Source organism: Dendropsophus ebraccatus, chromosome 12 (assembly GCF_027789765.1).
Source record: "Dendropsophus ebraccatus isolate aDenEbr1 chromosome 12, aDenEbr1.pat, whole genome shotgun sequence".
Classification (NCBI taxonomy): Eukaryota; Metazoa; Chordata; class Amphibia; order Anura; family Hylidae; genus Dendropsophus; species Dendropsophus ebraccatus.
Genome location: NC_091465.1, coordinates 30,508,117 through 30,526,655, shown reverse-complemented (window position 1 = coordinate 30,526,655; position 18,539 = coordinate 30,508,117). Strand labels below are relative to the sequence as shown.

At 47.5% G+C, this 18,539-nt stretch overlaps 1 protein-coding gene across 1 annotated transcript in view; it reads left to right on the top strand.

Moving 5' to 3' along the window:
* The window catches only part of NOC2L (NOC2 like nucleolar associated transcriptional repressor), an 86,080-nt gene that overhangs the window by 25,032 nt on the left and 42,509 nt on the right, over positions 1 to 18,539 (top strand). Inside the window, exon 12 of the mRNA XM_069946493.1 lies at positions 811 to 922. Within this exon, the coding sequence (XP_069802594.1) occupies positions 811 to 922 (112 nt within the window). The remainder of the gene's footprint in view (positions 1 to 810; positions 923 to 18,539) is intronic.

Sequence of the window (18,539 nt, the reverse complement as noted above, 5' to 3'; positions counted from 1 at the left end):
AGTATAACACTTATTAAATTTGCCAAGTTATGCAGCAATACAAGAGCATAGGGATGAAGCACTGCATAGGTTAGCAGCTATACTGTTCAGGAGGCTGAGAGAGCACGGTTAACCCTTGCTGAATCTTTAAAGAGGTTTCCAGAAACAGCACCTCCCTTGTCTGTGGGTTGTGACCGGTAATGCAGTTCAGCTTTATTCGCTTCGATAGGAAAAACTCGTATAGGGGTTGCGATTATGAATGGAGGTCACAGCCAATGTCAACTCTGAAGAGGTCACAGCCTTCTCACGAGCGCTGTGGCTTTGTGAAACAGTTGCTTAGTAGGGGAGCTGGGAATCATACCCCCTGCCGTTATAATATCCATGGCATATTATGAGGATAGCACATCAGTTTCTAAAGGCTGGCTAATCCCCGGATGAGGATGACTTGTCTTACTGAAGCTATAACATAATACACCATAATTGTAGGGACGTCTATTTAATCCTCCCACTGTTTCTTTAATTCTGTCTTCAGGCAAGTGAGGGAAGGAGTCGATCGTTGGTACGTCTGGCTCCACATGGTCTGGAGATTTTCCCTCTCTGGAACACTTACAGCAATGTAAACATAACCCACATGCACCATTAGGGGGCAGCATTGCATCAATCACAAAACATTGCTAGGCCCTGGAAATAGTGGGGTATTGGCTATAGAAAGAATACAGAGCATGCATAGCTGGTCTTCTATATGATGCCTTAGTACTGAGTCACAGTCGTATTATATAGTACTTCTATATTATGTTTTTACTTGATCTAACTTGTCTTTTCTCCCTATAGGCTTGTCCCAACTGTGCGTTACTTCCCCCTGAGGATGCACTGTATACGGGCCTTGACACTGCTGTCAGAAAGCACCGGAGTCTTCATCCCTGTATTACCATTTATCCTGGAGGTAAGTTCTGTCCCTTGTGTTACTATAAAGGGGCACTCCAGCAGGAATGTTATTTTACCCTCCCAGTATAAGGCTGGTGAGGGTAAATGTATGCCCTGCTACCTCTGCTTACCAGGCGCTCTGTTTCCCTGAAGCTACTTCCAATCCCTAGAGTGGCCCATTATGACTAGCCGATTCACACTGGGGTTTGTGGATGGCTCGGATATCACTTTCTTAATGTAGATGTAGGAGCATAGGAGTGAATAGGCACTACAATGGAAATTGGAGAAGGCTGCATTATGGAGGAAAAAAGTGCCCACTGCATAGGCGACAAGTGTATGGGATGGTCTGACTGCATGGAACCCCGGTTACCTCAAGAACAGGGTCCTGAGTCTTTTTAAAGTGATATTGTCACCCTCCTCTCCATGTGAGGAGTTCTCAGCACCATTCTTTAGCTTATATTCTCTACATTTCATATCTTACCGTACAAAGGATTTCTTGGTGGTCTCTCCCCTCAAAAATGCATGTTATTGTCAGTGGACCGTGGCGTAGGGGCGGGACTTCATGGCTGTGGTGCCCCATAGCCATGCCTACATTGGCATCGTAGGCTCTGCCCGCTCAGGGGCATTATAGCAGCTTTAGCCCCGCCCAGAGCAGCGTCATCAGCATGAGCCGACCTTGATGCGTAGGCCCTGCCCCCTCTGACATCCAGATCAGAGGGGGGGGGGGCAAGGCCTCTAGGTCAGCCTATTCCGATGACGCTGCGGAAGGGGCGCGGCTTAGGAGCCTTAGGAGCCGATGCATTTTTTAAAGGGAGAGACCACCAAGAAATCCTTTATATAGTAAGATATAAGATATGAAATGTCCAGAATAGAAGCCTAAGAATGATGACAATATCACTTTAAAAATTACAGGGGACCCAGATCCAGCTAAGGGCCCTATTACACGGGCCGATGGGGGCCCGATCAACGATCAGCAGATCGGCGCTCGTTTACTGGGCCTATTACACGGCCCCGATGATCATTAAGCGAGGGTTGCAGGGACATCGTTACCGATGTCTTTGCAGCCCTTGCACCATACATTACCAGGCACGGCTTCTCCTCCGCTCTGTCTTCCTCCCCGGGACCCGCGGCACAGCATCAGCTTCGGTGCGGCCTGACTGAGCTGTCAGACCGCTCAGCCAATCACTGTCCGCGGCTGAGCCGCGGGACCCGGGGAGGAAGACGGAGCGGAGGAGAAGCCCTGCCAGGTAGTGTATGCTGCTTCTCAAATCGTCGGTCGCCTGCCACGCACCGCTATTCCACCTTGGCGATGCGTGGTGGGGGACCGATGATTTTAGGTTTGGCCCTAAATAAACGATCAGCCGATGACACGATCATCGGCTGATCATTTTCTCTATTCCTCCGAGCGATAATCGGCCGAATCGGGCCGATTCCCCCGATTATCGCTCCTGTGGCATAGGCCCCTAAGTCTTTGGCTATATACCTATGACAGTATATATTTGTAGCACGCTGCATTATAGAGGAATTCTTCCTTAGTAAGTCACTAGGATATGCAGTCAGTAGCTTATGGTGGCAGTCTTAGCAGTTCCTCTGCACAGCGCCACCCCTGTCTAGAGGCTGCGCACTGGATTGCAGCATAAGTCATTGAGACTGTTGTTTACCACAAAATGTTGTGTTACCTGTGTTTGACAAAATGTTGAGACCTTATCTACATTCTATCTCTTGGTGGGCCCCAGTGGTTGGACATACATGATCAGCAAGTAAATGCAAATCTTGTTGTAGTACCCCTTTATACTATAATAAACAAAAAATTAAAGGGGCTGGATTAGAAAAAAAACCCATAGTTTGGGGGGGGGGGGGGAGGTTAAAACAGCACCTCTTGTCCTCAGGTTGTTTGTGGTATTAGGGCTAGTTCACACTGGGCAAAAGCAGTTAATTCCGACATGTTAATTCTTTGAGCGGAGAGGAGAGGAAGCGGAGGCCCTCCGATAGGACACTGAGCACGTCGGACTTTTTTGCTCAGTGTGAACTGGCCCTTACAACTTGGCTCCATTTACTTCAAAGGAACTGAGCTGCAGTACTGCGCACAAACTAAGGGCCCTATTCCACCGGACGATTATCGTTTGCATAATCATTAACGATCTCAAACGACCGCTATTGCGAAAGACCTCAAAAACGTTCACTCATTTCCATGGAACGATAATCGTTACTTATGATCGTAATTGCGATCGTTTTTCTTCGCTGTTTATTCGCTATTGCATTCGTATCTATTGCGAACGACCGAACGATGTCTTATTCAATGAGAACGATTTGCAAACGTTTTGCGAACGAGCAACGATAAAAATAGGTCCAGGTCTTATAAAGCGATCAACGATTTCTCGTTCGGTCGTTAATCGTTAACTGCATTTCAACCGAACGATTATCGTTTAGATTCGAACAATTTAACGATAGTCTGAACGATAATCGTCTGGTGGAATAGAGCCCTTAGGACAAGAGTGGCGTTGTTTCGGAAACACCCCACTTACCCAATCTCAGAGTTCCTCCTTACTGCATGAGCATACTGAGTAGGAGCTCCAGTGTACCCAGGGCCAATGGAAACTGTTCCTTGCAGTATTTGGTCAGTCCCATAGACATTGGATGGAGCTGCGAAGCCACTACAACTGTGTGGTCGTCCAGTAAGGAGGATCTGGGGGCATGGGAGCCCCATTCTTGTGATCAAGGGGGTCTTAACAATCATGTACCTTATGATCAGTGGTGGTCCCATTAGACCCCCCTATAAGCATCAGGTGTATAGCTTACAATTAGTCTCTTGGTTAAGTAGCTGCCTCCCCCCTACGTGACATTGAATTACCATTTCCTTCCCATCCCTTGTTAAATATTGGATAGGTCATTAACATTTCCTACCAACTTGTGCTCAGTGCGCATTGGAGAGGCTTACCGCTGCTCGCTTAGCGTTTCGCATGTAGATTGGCTCCGTGCCACAGATTGACAAGTTCTACCCAACGCGCTAATATCCATGAGGTTTATCATCCGAGGAGAAGAATTGCACAATAGTAGCTGTGCGAGTTGCTAAGCATCAGCTCATCCCACCAGCATCAGTTCTGAAACCTTGCCTCTGGGTGATACATATCCACCTAATAATAATCGGGATGAAGAAACCTGCTCTCTCTCTACGGCACTACGCCACCTTCCTGCTTTATTTTTCTCTTTGATCAGCAGCCGTAGATTTCTATTTTCCACAAACTTCCCCCCTCTCGCCCTCATTGAGCCATCTAGCCTAACTCTCCTGGCCAGATCCGGCTGTGACGGGGCAAAAGGGGGTGAGGTTTGGGTGGAGGTTTTATTGATGTTCTTGGCTTCACTTTGCATTTTGGTAGCTTTGGGAGTGAGGATGGGAAGCACCGGAGGTTTGTGCTGCCTCGTGATGCTCAGTCTGTCCCTCAGCCAAGATGTTGTTCAGTGGAAGGAAATACTTTTGCGGCTGCTAGGCTCCGTCCAGCCCACATCCTTCTGTTCCTTGCCAGCTTCATTTCTGTGATCCGTTCCTTTCCCCTCCTTGCAGGTCAGTGGCTGCTGCCGGCTGCACATTTCCACTGGGAAGTTATATGCATAGTCTCCATCATTGCTCTATCTCTCTCTTTATATATATATATAAATATATATATATATATATATTTATTTTTATTTTTTTATTTTTTTTCTACCTACCGTATTTTCCAGCGTACAAGACAAATCTGACTTTTAAGAAGATTTTCAGGGGTTCGTCTTATATGCTTGAAAATGTTACCTGAAGCAGGAGGCAGCAAACCCCACCACTACCACTTGACTTCCCATGCTTGCAAGGCCCCCATTAAAAAAAAAACAATCCAACTCACTTGTCACCTGTTCCCAGCAGCTCCTCTCTCCCGGCAGCCGCACATCTCCTGTCATGTTCCCGACGCAGGCAGCATGATGCAGAGTCGATGCCTGCCGGAAGTCCCCGGAGCTCTCCCGGCATCCGAGCTTCTCCGATGAAACACTCGGCTGCCGGGAGAGCTTTGGGGGAATGGAACATGATAGGAAATGAGTAGCTGCCGGGAACTGGTGGCAGGTGAGTTTTTTTTTTATAGCGAACTTCGTATGTGGCGACCATACCCGGCGTATAAGACGACCCCCAACTTCTGAGCAGGTTTTTTTGGGTTAAAATGTTGTCTTATATTCCGGAAAATGGGTACTTTAAAAAAAAAAAGAAAAGAAATTCCCATCCTCTGTTTTTGGTTTGATTCAACGCAGGGCTACACTTGCACCTGAGGTAGACTGCGCAGCGTCTCTTCATACAATATCTGTATTTTAAAGGAAAAATCGAGTTGCTAAATCTTCTTTTTAGGCTCTCTGTTCCTGCCGCCCCATAGGGGTTGTCATTCAGTGATAGATGCCTGATCCGCTATCCTGTTAGGAGAATTATAAGAACTTGACAATTCATTGACAGAAAGACATATTCTAAGCAAAATGTAATACGTTTTGCCTCAAGTAGAAGTGTGTCCTCATGCCAGATCTAGTGGCCTCATTCTGGAGAACATCTGCTTAAAGGGGGTGTCTAGGATAATAAAAGGGTCTTCTCTTTTTCAGGGAACAGCGCTACATCTGTTTATGGACTGTGTTGTATTGCAGTTCAGTCCCGTACGTTAAAGGGGTTATCAAGGCTTTAAACTCTTGATACCCCTGAACCTGCATATGCTATACTGTTAGAAGTGGCAGTGAAAGGTACTGCGGCACTGCTCCATTTAAGTAAACAGGAAACCACTGCAATACCTTACACAGCCGCTTATATAAAGGTTGTCCAAAAATGAAACCTTGCTTCAAATGTGTAATAAATGAACATATAATGGGAAACAGTTATTTTACTTCTTTTCTGTGGTCACCTTTTATGCTTACATTCTACTTCTGCTCTGTTGTCTTTATTGCCCTACTTTCTGTGTAGTGTATATCTTTAAATGGACTTCCTGTTGCTTCTGGACACTGTAGCTGGCAATTCAGCCAACTCTATTTCTCTTCCACTGCAACTTCTTAACCATACTCCGCCCACAGAAGAGTGGGCTGAATTCCTGGCTACAGCTTCCAGCAGGAGTTGGAAGTCCATTACAGGTTGTACATTAAACGGGAAGTGGGGTTAATGAAGACAACAGTTTGCATTCGAAATAGAAAAAAGGCATGAAAGACTATGAAAAGGTAGTAAAATAACTTTGTTTACCGATATAAGCTAATTTAATAAACCGTTTCGTGATTTGAAAACCCTTTTTAAGGGTATGTTCACACTACGGCACACGCACGAAAATTTCAAGCCGAGGCCGCGCTGTGGACTCTGCTTGAAGTTCCGCCGGCGAAAATGATATTCTCAAGCTCAATCCGCTATCCGTCCAAAGTATTGACATTCTTTTGGGCGCATTGCGTTTGAGAATATCATGAAATCAATAGGACAGGCAGAACTTCAAGCTGAGTCCACAGCGCGGCCTCCGCTTGAAAATTCTGCATGTGTTCCATAGTGTGAACATACCCTAATAGTGCAGTGTTTGCGGGTAGAACTAATCATCGGGAGTTGGACCACCACTGATATAATATTGATGACCTATAGTGAGGATAGGCCATCATTTAAAGCCTGGAAAACCCCAAAGATGATGGTATTGGGCCCCTCTTACTCTTCGGGGAGAATTTCCACAGACCCTGGGGTCGCCATTTATTGGAAGAACAACCTATATGACACATAGAAGGAGATGTACTGAAGGTCTTCCTCGACCTCTGTTGAAGATGTATCTGATCGTGCTGCCTTGTTATGCCGAATGTCCATCTATGGGTTCTACCTCTCTGGAATACCCCTTAAATTACCCCTTAAAATATGTAAGACAAAGAGTCCTATTACACGGCCTGATCATAAAGTGTAAATGAGCGCCGATCTGCTAGATTGGCGCTCGTTTACTGAGCAATTACACTGACCGACTATCGGACAGCAAGGGCTGCACGGACATCATTAGCGATTTCTGTGCAGTCCTTGCCTTTAGTGTAATATAATAAAGTATATACTTACCTTACCATGTTCCCCCGTGTCCCCTGAGACCTTCTCTGGTCGCTGCAGCTCTGCTTTCACTTCCCTTCTGTTCCGTTCCGTGCACTGACAGGCCGCTCAGCCAATCGCTGGCTGCGGTCCTATCTCGGCCAGTGATCGGCTGAGCGGCCTGTCAGTGCAGAGAGCGGAACAGAAGGCAGAGCTGCAGCTGCAGAGACCAGGAAAGGTCCAAGGACACCGAGAAACATGGTAAGGTAAGTAAATACTTTATTATTTCATACTACAATCATCAGCTGTTGGCCGCGCATGCCTATTTTTTTTTTTTTTTTTTTTTTTTTTTTTTTTTTTTTTAATATTTCTTTATTTCATTTTTTAAACTTTAACAGACTTACAAGAAAACACGCATGCCTATTACACGTAGCGATGTGCGCCCGACACCTGATTTATTTTAGGTCTGGTCCTAAAGAAACGATCAGCCGATGATCGTTTCATTGCTGATCGTTCTCTCAAATACACGGAGCGACAATCGGCCTGATTTAGCCAATTATCGCTGCATGTAATAGGGCCCTAAGTCTATGTTGCCTGTTGTTTGGATTCTACTCCTTTAATATAAGGGTATTTACAATAAATTACATAGTTCTTATAGAAGGCAGAAACTGGGAGATTACAAGATCCGGAGCCTGAGCTATAGGCAAGATTCAGCCTTTCAGTAAGTGTTGGGTACTGTAGCTTCTGTTCTTTCCTGTCTGAGCCAAGTCTTCCTTGCAGTCATTGAACACTTGGCCTTGGAGCCTTGCATCTCTTAAGGCCCATTTACAGGATACGATTGCCGGGTAGCAATATCATCGCGGTTAAATCTTCTGATTACTCTAATGAGTGGAGAGAACGCCATGCACGGGCGAGCGCCCTAATTTTCTATGCATGATGAATTTCATCAGCGATGACAATATTTCTGGGGTTGATCATTATGCTCATTTACATGAAGGATTTCTGCAGAGGGCTGTGAATGATCGCATCATGTACACTGAGCTCAGGACGACCTAGAACAAGTTATAATTTTACAGGTGAGTACTGGATCTACATTACCACTGATGGAGAGATCGATCGTGTCATTCTGGTGACACAACAAACCGTCCGTCTCCTTTATGGCACCAAATCCTTAATATCCTTAATATCATATTCATGAAGACTCCAGCTGACCAACCAATCCTTCAGTCAGCCTTCTTATGTAGCATGCCCCAGCAGATGTAGGGGGGGGGGGATCAGGCACAGAAACTAAAGGTACCTCTGCGCCTTCAATCAGCTCATTGAAGATCTCCTATCCTCCCCATACACATGGTCTAATGTTCCTGTATTCTTTTTGGAGAGGGATAAGTCACCACTATGTTGAGGTTTCGAGTGTTAACACCCCCACCAATCTTGAGAACAAGCTGGGAGAAGCGCACAGCTGAGCACTTGTCTCCCCACCTTGCTGCCATCTCCATCTAATTGTGTAAGACAAGCTTAAAGGAGAAGTCCCACCCACTATGGGTGTAAAAATAACAAACAAGTTAACTCCCCTGTGTCTCGTAGCACCACGGGGTCCTGTTCGCCGCTGCCGGACGTCATCTTTGACAGGAAACCAGGTAAGTCACCTACCCGGCTCCTGCAGCAGCAACGTCATGGTGCGGCCAAGCGATTGCCTGCTCAGCCTGTCAGTGACTGTAGCGGTGCCTGGCCCAGTCACTGATTGGCTGAGCATGCAGTCACTCAGCTGGGGTTTTGACGTTGCAGCTAGCAGAGCTGCAGGATTCCAGATGTGGCAAATAGGACCCAACGGCAGCACTACGAGGCTGGAGGTACGGGTGAGTTAACGTGTTTATTTTCACCACCACCACATATTTCATTGTTGGTTTGACTTTTCCTTTAAAGTGCACCTGTCCGCTGGATCGGGAGGACGTGCAGTCCATTTGAATTTCGAGTATCCGTGGAGACAACGACATCAGGTCAATACAGAGCCTGACCCCAGTTCTGATCCATTTGGGGTCAGATGCGGTACTGACCCAGTGTGGTCGTCTCCATGGATACCCAATTTTCCAGCACCAAATGGATTCCATGCTGATCGGGTCCATCTTACTTCATGACAGATACCATTTACTTACAGGTCTATTGAGCTTGTTTTGTGCAGTGATCCAGTGAAAGAAGCGCTCACCAGCGTGCTTCTCCTACATCAGTGATTCTCAACCTTTTCAAGCCAAGTACCCCTATGCAACAAGATGCTACAGCCGAGCACCCCCAAAGATACGATCGATTATAAACATTGCCTTAGGGTTGATTCACTTGCACGTTTCACAGTGGAATCCGCTGCCATACTCTGTACTGTTATGGCCTATGGCTCTGCACTGTGAGAATGGAACCACTGCCTATTCTCATAGCAAAATCACAATTCACTGCGAGAATGCAGCGCCACAGGCCACAACAGTACAGAGTATTGCAGCGGATTTTGCTGTGAATTCTGTATGTGTGAATCTACCCTTAATAAGGACAAGATGCCACAGGCTCTGGATAAAATATCTGTCAGCAATTGATTCACAGATCAGATCCCCCATAACAATGTGACTGATCTGTAGGACCCAGTAATAATGCTCAAGTAATGTCATATAATAATGCCCCCCTCTACAATAATTCCCCCACGGCCAGCAGTAATGCCCACCCTGTAGCTTGATGTAATGCCTCATGTAACCTGATATGCCCCCTGCAGCTAGATACACCACATGCAGTTACATCTGCCCCTTTCAGCTACAGCAGGTACGACCCTGGCGCCAGATCCCCTGCAGCCAAATACATACCCTGCAACCACATATGTCTCTTTCAGCCAGGTATGTCCCATGGAGCTGGATATGTCCCCCTGCAGCCAAATACCTCCTCCCATCATAGCCAGATACTTTCCCCATGTAGCCAAATATCTGCTTATGTAGTCAGATACCTCCCCCCATGTAGTCAGATACCTCCCCACATGTAGCCGCGGTAACGATAATTGTGCGATAATTATAACACACCCCTTTTGCAAGCCACACCCACTTGGCTGTGCCAAACTGGTGATATTTTGCTTCAAAAAAAGAAAAGTAACTCACTGAGCAGCAACCATTAGTCCATTAGTCATTATTATTCGATACTATTAGGGGGTCTCAGCAGAGCCCTAGATGTGTATACACAGGTATACAGCCACATAGGGATAAGTGTGTATGACTATACAGGGGGCATATAGGGATAGGGGTGTATGACTATACAGGGGGCATATAGGGATAAGGGTGTATGACTATACAGGGGCATATAGGGATAAGGGTGTATGACTATACAGGGGGCATATAGGGATAGGTGTGTATAACTATACAGGGGGCATATAGGGATAGGGGTGTATGACTGTACAGGGGGCATATAGGGATAGGGGTGTATGACTATACAGGGGGCATATAGGGATAAGGGTGTATGACTATACAGGGGGCATATAGGGATAGGCGTGTATGACTATACAGGGGGCATATAGGGATAGGTGTGTATGACTATACAGGGGGCATAGAGGGATAGTGGTGTATGACTAAACAGGGGGCATATAGGGATAGGTGTGTATGACTATACAGGGGGCATAGAGGGATAGTGGTGTATGACTAAACAGGGGGCATATAGGGATAGGTGTGTATGACTATACAGGGGGCATAGAGGGATAGTGGTGTATGACTAAACAGGGGGCATATAGGGATAGGCGTGTATGACTATACACGGGAGCATATAGGGAAAGGGGCGTATGACTATACAGGAGGGCGGAAAGGAGTGTATGACTCTACAAGGGGGGGGGTGGATAGGGGTGTATGACTATACCGGGGGGGGGGGGGGGGCGGATAGGCATGTATGACTATACAGGGAGGGGCACATAGGGATAGGGGTGTATGACTATACAGGGGGCACATAGGGATAGAGGTGTATGACTACAAGGGGGGCACATAGGGATAGGGGTGTATGACTATATGGGGGGCACACAGGGATAGGGGTGTATGACTATACAGGGGGCACATAGGGATTGGGGTGTATGACTATATGATGGGGGGCACATAGGGAAAGGGGTGTATGACTATACAGGGGACACATAGGAAAAGGAATGAATGACTATACAGGGGGCACATAGGGATAGGGGTGTATGGCTATACAGGGGAGCACATAGGGATAGGGGTGTATGACTATACAGGGGGCACATAGGGATAGGGGTGTATGACTATACAGGGGGCACATAGGGATAGGGGTGTATGACTATACAGGGAGGGCGGATTGGGGTTTATGACTATATGGAGGGCACATAGGGATTGGGGTGTATGACTACAAGGGGGGCACATAGGGATAGGGGTGTATGACTATACAAGGGGGGCACATAGGGGTAGGGGTGTATGACTATACAGGGGGCACATAGGGGTAGGGGTGTATGACTATACAGGGGGCACATAGGGAAAGGGGTGAATGACTATATGGGGGGCACATAAGGATAGGGGTGAATGACTATACGGGAGAGGGAGGACATAGGGATAGGGGTGTATGACTACGGGGGGGCACATAGGGAAAGGGGTGAATGACTCTACAGGGGGGGGCACATAGGGATAGTGGTGTATGACTATACAGGGGGCACATAGGGATAGGGGTGTATAACTATACAGGGGGGGGGGGTGCCCCCCCTTTAAGAAGTCTCAGTTACCCACAGTGGTGACCTGAGTATTTACAGTATAATATTTGACAACATTGGAATGCTGCACTGGAGAAATAACTTCCAGGACAACCTATTCCCTTCCCTTCAACCTCTTCAGCTGTAGCAAAACTATAAAACTCAGCAGGCTGTCAGGGCATGCTGGGAGTTGTTGTTTTGCACACAGGTTAAGGATCACTGCAGCAGCGCAGGAGATAACAGGTCCTGTGCATCACGTGACCTTGTAGCAGGCAGCACTGACCTCCGTTATATGACAGGAACAACAGTACTGTGATAACCTAATGACCTCTCTCAGGACTCTCACCCAAAGGCTCCTCTGCCGACCACCTGGACTTTCTGGTATTTCTCCATGCTATGTCATGCCGGACGGGGGCGCTCTTATGCCAGGCCAGAGGGCGCTCTTTCATGACAGGACGGGGGCGCTCTGTCATGCTGGACCGGGGGCACTGTGTAATGCCGAGCAGGGGGTAGTTATGCTCTCTCATGCCAGGCCAGGGGGCGCTCTGTCATTCCGTACCGGCGGTGCTCTGTCATGCAGGGCGGGGGGCGCTCTGTCATGTCGGGCCTCTGCCTCCCTACACATCAACCTGTGCAACTTTCAGGGCTTAGATCTCAGAGGGTGAGATAAAAATACCGCAAATACCGTCCTGGCAAAGATGAGGTCGGTTAACCAACGCCAGAGACTGTATCGGTATTTTCACGGTATATAGCCCAGCCCTACTTCTCATGTAGTCAGATACCTCCCCATGTAGTCAGATACCTCCCCCATGTAGTCATATACCTCCCCCATGTATTCAGATGCCTCCCCCATGTAGTCAGATACCTCCCCCATGTAGTCAGATACCTCCCCCATGTAGTCAGATACCTCCTCCATGTAGTCAGATACCTCCTCCATGTAGTCAGATACCTCCCCCATGTAGTCAGATACCTCCCCCATGTAGTCAGATACCTCCCCCATGTAGTCAGATACCTCCCCCCATATAGTCAGATACCTCCCCCCATGTAGTCAGATACCTGCCCCATGTAGTCAGATACTAAATAATGTTCTACCAAATTTTACAAAAGTGTTTAAAGTAGTTCAGTGACTCACAGGTGACGTCATCCTTGATCTGATGCGTCACTTTTCTTTTCCTCTCCATCTGGCCCAGAACACCTTGATGATTTCTTGCAGCTACAATTCATCTTTTCTGAACCTGCCAGACAAACATCTTAGGCTCCGCACTTTTCCAGCAACTTCCTTCCTTTATTCCCTCCTATAGGCTCCTATAGAGTAGTAATTCTGCTGCTTGGTGTCGTGCAGTAAAGTGAGCAGAAATGTGGGTTACCCCCTGTAAGTAGGATATAGTAATGCACCCACAGTAATGTCCCCATTGTAATGTCCCCATAGTAATGTTCCCATGTAATGTCCCCATAGCAATGTAATGTCCCATGTAATGTCTCCATAGTAATTTAATGTCCCCATAGTAATGTAATGACCCCTGCAATGTCCACATATTAATGTAATGTCCCTATAGTAGTGTCCCCTGCAATATCCCCATAGTAATGTAATGTTCCCTGTAATGTCCACATATTAATGTAATGTCCCCATAGTAATGTCCCCTGCAATATCCCCATAGTAATATAATGTCCCTATAGTAATGTAATGTCCCCTGTAATGTCCCCACAGTAATGCCCCATAGCCAAACAAAAAAAACAAAAACTTCATACTCGCCTGTCTACTCCAGCCAGTCAGCCCGGCAGTGAGGTCCGAGGAGTCTGTGGCTGCCGGATCCCTGTTGGTACGGGTTCAGGAGGGAGGGGTCCTTGTAACTGGGGAAGCTGAGGTCCACCCGAGTGTAGAGGGGCTGTATCTGCGTCGGGGGTCCGTGTGGCTGTATCTGCCGGCGCGGTGCCCCCTGTCAGTGTAGGTTCCGGGGGTGGAGGCTGTAGCTGCGGCACTGAGGGGCTGTAGCTGCGGTAACTGGGGGAGCTCGGGTCCTCCCGGGGTGTTTGGAGCAGCTGTATCTGCGCCGGGGTCCGTGCACGTTCCGGGGGGTTGGCCGTATCTTCTGGTGCGGCGCCCCCTGTCAGCGCAGGTTCTGGGGGATGAGCGGGCTGTAGCTGCGGCACCGGGGTCCGCGCGGGTTCTGGGATAGGTGCAGGAGGGATCTACAGCTGGCGACGCCCTGTGCTGTCTCCTTCCTTCCCCTAGCAGCATGCTGCTGAGCTGCTGCTGGAGGAAGGAAGGAGAGAGCTTCAGCAGTGACAGTTGCCGGGACATTACTGGATGATAGCAGTGTCCCAGGACCTAACACAAAAGTTTATTCCCGCCCACCCCACCCTTGTACGCCCTCAACCTGCGGCGCATACCCCCTGGGGTACGCGTACTGCAGGTTGAAAAACCCTGTCCTACATGGTTTAGATTGGTGGAGGTCTGCACACTCGGGGTGTGGTAATAATGGGGACATATTGACAGTAATTAATCCATACCAAGGAGTTTACAGAATAGATACTGGCCCCCTCCTATAAGAAGTAACCCTATCTCTAGTGATGATATATTATTAGGGACCTTCCTGTTAGTCCCTACACTGTGGCTCTACTGGCTACCAGGCGGTATGATTACAGCCAGCCCCGGAGACCACGTTTCCTTCAATCTTAGGGTCAGACCAGCATATCCTCTAAAATTGCAATACCCCTTTAAATGTCTCTGGTCTGTCGCCATGCATACGCTGCTTTTTGATATCCTGGGATGATGATGATGATTTATTTCTTGGGGAAAAAGCTTAAGCCATTAAGACGTCTTAGACCGGTCGGAAGGATTGAATCACTTTTAATATTTTAGTGAATTATTTTCTGGAAGAAATTGGACGGTGCGCCTAGTTTGTGGTAGTGGGAGCAGAGTGGATGGAGAAAGCAGGAGCTGTTAATCTGCCTGAGACACCTGAGGTTGTAAAGTCTGCGCATTGACTGTGCCCTTTTGCAACCAGACGGGAGGTTTAAAGATTCCCTTCTCTAATGGTTTTACAAGAACCATTTTCTAATTAAATGATTGAATTCGCAGTGGAAACCTCTTACCCGAGCCCCTGACAGGAAGCGCCGAGGAGAACCGCTCACTCTTTAAATGGGGATATAGTTAATGTGCATTAACCCATACACTTCCCGGATCTGGCATCATAGGGGGACAAGCGCCCCATATATACACACACACGGGGGATATTTATCAAACACGGTGTAAAGTGAAACTGGCTCAGTTGCCCCTAGCAACTGCACCTTTTAGGGAATCCGATGGGGCAATTGGTGTTGGGGCCTAACTTATGACAGACATACTAGTAGAGGTTCACATTAACAGTTGATGCAATGTAAACCAACCAATGTGGAACCAGGTCAGATGCACTGCATTCACAGAATACGCCGCTGTAGCACAATGTCGAGGGCCATTTGGGCATTTATAAAATCATTCAAGGGACATACACTACATGACCATAGCACTTAATGTTATACTTAGGGGCCTATTCCACAGAGCGATAATCAGCTAAATCCTCCCGATTCGGACGATTATCTCTCTGTGGAATAGAGAAAAACGATCAGCCGATGATCGTGTCATCGGCTGATCGTTCATTTAGGTGCAAACCTAAAATCATCGGTCGCCACCCGCGCATCGCTACGTGGTATAGTGGTACGCGGCGGGCGACCGACGATTTAAAAACAACATACTTTACCTATCCAGGCTGCAGGGCTTCTCCTGCGCTCCTACTCCCGGTCCTGCGCGCAGCAGCAGCTTCAGAGCGGCCTGTCTGAGCTGACAAACCACTCAGCCAATCACTGGCTGGGACCGCCGCGGCCAGTGATTGGCTGAGCGGTCTGTCAGTTCAAACAGGCCGCTCCGAAGCTGCTGCGCGTGGGACTGGGAGAAGGAGCGCAGAAGACCTGCAGCCTGAATAGGTAAAGTATGATGTTTAAACAAGGGCTGCAAGGACATCGGTAACGATGTCCCTGCAGCCCTCGCTAAACGATTATCAGGCTGTGAAATAGGTCCAGTCTAGCAGATCGGTGCTCGTTTACATTGTTGATCGGGCTCCCATCGGCCCATGGAATAGGACCCTTAGTGTATGGCATAGTGTTGGTTGGCAGCACCTGAGACAAGGTGTCCCTTGCATTGTTGTTAACCCCTTTAGAGTTGCCTCCGAAGCTGTGGTTAACCCCCCCCCCCCCGCCCCCCTCTGTTGTTACCCCCCCTCCCCTTAGTTATTCCCTTATTAGCTGTATTTAACCCCCTTGATGTCCCTGGTAGCTGTTGTTAACCTCCCAGTAATGCCCCTGGTAGCTGTAGTTAATCCCCTTAGTGGTGCTCTGGTAGCTGTAGTTAACCCCCCCCCCCAGTGATTCCCCTGGTAACAATAGTTAATACCCTCCCCCCATATTACCATATTACACAGAACGATAGTCAGTAGTTACGATTGTTACTATGATTGTTACTGCGATCGTTTATTCCATCTGATCCAAGTAAAACAATGACCAATGTGCAATGTCGTTGCCTGCAATTACACAGAATGATTATCGTTTAAATTCAAACTATATAACGATTTTCGTACGATAATCGTCCCGTGTAATAGGGCCCTTAGTCAGTACCGAATAAAAACAATAAACCTTCCACTCACCTTTCCTCGATCCAGCTTGGGCTGGAGGTTCCCCACCCCTACTGTAGCTGAAGAATACCCATACCCATACTGTGCCCATTCAGTTCAGTGGTCCTAATGTACTCTACTATTAACTTCATTTGGTCCATTTTCAGATCTAGATTGTTATTTTGTAGGAACCGAAAAGTGCAGGTAGCTCCACAAATTAACAATATAGGCTCGGAAAAAGGCCGGATGTAGTTAGCAGTCGTCTATGTCCAGTCTATTGGACTGAATGTCCATGGCGTGTGTATGTGGTGGTATAATTTTTCTTAGAATACAGTGCATTTGACAAGTGTGAGCAGAAATTTTCGAACTTACTGCAACAAACTGACTTTTGTCATTTAGTTATGGCGTACTATTGTCTGCTGTATTAGAAGGTATGTGGCCGATGTAAGTAATTTATAGTAAAAGCAAATATCAGGTGTATACTGTTCTTTTCAATACATACATTTGCAGAAGAGGTGATGTGTTATTTTCCATTTACTGCCATTGTAGTTTGTTCCCATTCTTCACCCTTCTTTACTCTTACCTTCTATATGACATTTTTGTAGAGCGGGTAATTCTGGAGACGTGAAGTGTATATTTAAAAAGGAAAGCATTGCTCCGCTCCCATTCATCTGACGAGGAGCACTGTATACGCTCAACGCTTCTTTGGAACAGCGTAGGGCAGGCGGGGGCAGATGAGACCTCCGGAGGACCTCTAGGTTTCCTGCTGTGTGTAAACAAGCTCTCTTTGCTCTACAGAAACTTCTTTATGCAAAGGCAGGGCATAACATCAGTGAGTAGCTTCAGAAGTTTCTTATTTTGAAAGGGTGAAATATTTTAGGTTACGTTATTGAGAATGCCACTTTCAGCTAACAACATGTCCTGTCCAGAGTCACGCCGGATGTGTTGAATCGGACATCACTTGCGGCACTCAATAGGCTCACATGGGGCATGTTGCTGGACCTATTCACTGCGGCTCAGGACTTTTTATCCACTGCTGTTATGCCAGAGGGAAACTGTGCCGGATGGCTAAACATATGTGAACGCACCCTGTTATGCCTCTTCATTTATTTATTTTTCTTCTAATATTTTGATGCTGTGTTCTGTCTGTTCAACTTCTGTACTTAGCTGGTTTTGCTGCTGCATCGGACATAAATGGGGCTGTCCAGTGGATAATAACACTGTGTCTGGGGGATCTGAATTCTGATTCAGAAAGGGGTCTCCTGTCTTATTTCTTGACCGAAGTGGAGAGCAGGTACAAAGTGCATCTCCTCTCCCATCCTCCATTAAACAGACAACCCATTGGTTTGGATGGGTACTATGTAACACATCATTTTCCCTGTGGTAGTGACTCAGGGATATTGAACACTTTACGATAGTTTTCACCACAGATTATAGCTAATTGTCCGGGTCTCTATTGTGCTCAGCTATTTGTCAAAGAGGCATTCTGATGGAGCACAGTTTTGAGCTTACATCATCTGCTCTTATTATGTCACAGCAGCACAGTGTTAGAAATACTATCAGGGAGTGGAGGAGGTTGTACATACACATAGGCTGCATCAGTATAGAGAGAGGGGTAAGAACCTCCAGCAGAATCTGCAGGAGATAGATCACACACACGGGCAGTATCAGTGTAGAGAAGAGAGATCCCATACACCAAGAACTCGAAGTGCCCATCCCTGGTGTTGAAGGCAGTCTTTATTTGGATCAGATTGTATGCATCCCTCAGATCCGGTTTTGTGAAGATCTGGGCTCCACGAATAAGGGTCCTATTCCACGGGCCGAGCAGGGCCCGATCAACGATGTAAACGAGCGCCGATCTGCTAGATCACCGCTCGTTTACTGGGCCTATTCCACGGCCTGACAATCGTTTAGCGAGGGCTGCAGGGACATCTTTACCGATGTCCTTGCAGCCCTTGTTTCATACATTACCTGTCCAGACGCAGGTCTTCTCCTTCTCCCGATCCCGCGCCGCAGCAGTTTCGGAGCGGCCTGTCTGAACTGACAGAATGCTCAGCCAATCACTGGCAGCTGCTGTCCCATCCAGCAATTGGCTGAGCAGTCTGTCAACTCAGACAGGCCGCTCCGAAGCTGCTGTGGCGCGCGACCGGGAGAAGGAGAAGACCTGCAGCCTGGTGAGGTAATGTATGATGTTTTAAAATTGTCGTTCGCCCGCTGCGCACCCCTATTTCACGTAGCAATGTGCAGGTGGCAACCGGTGATT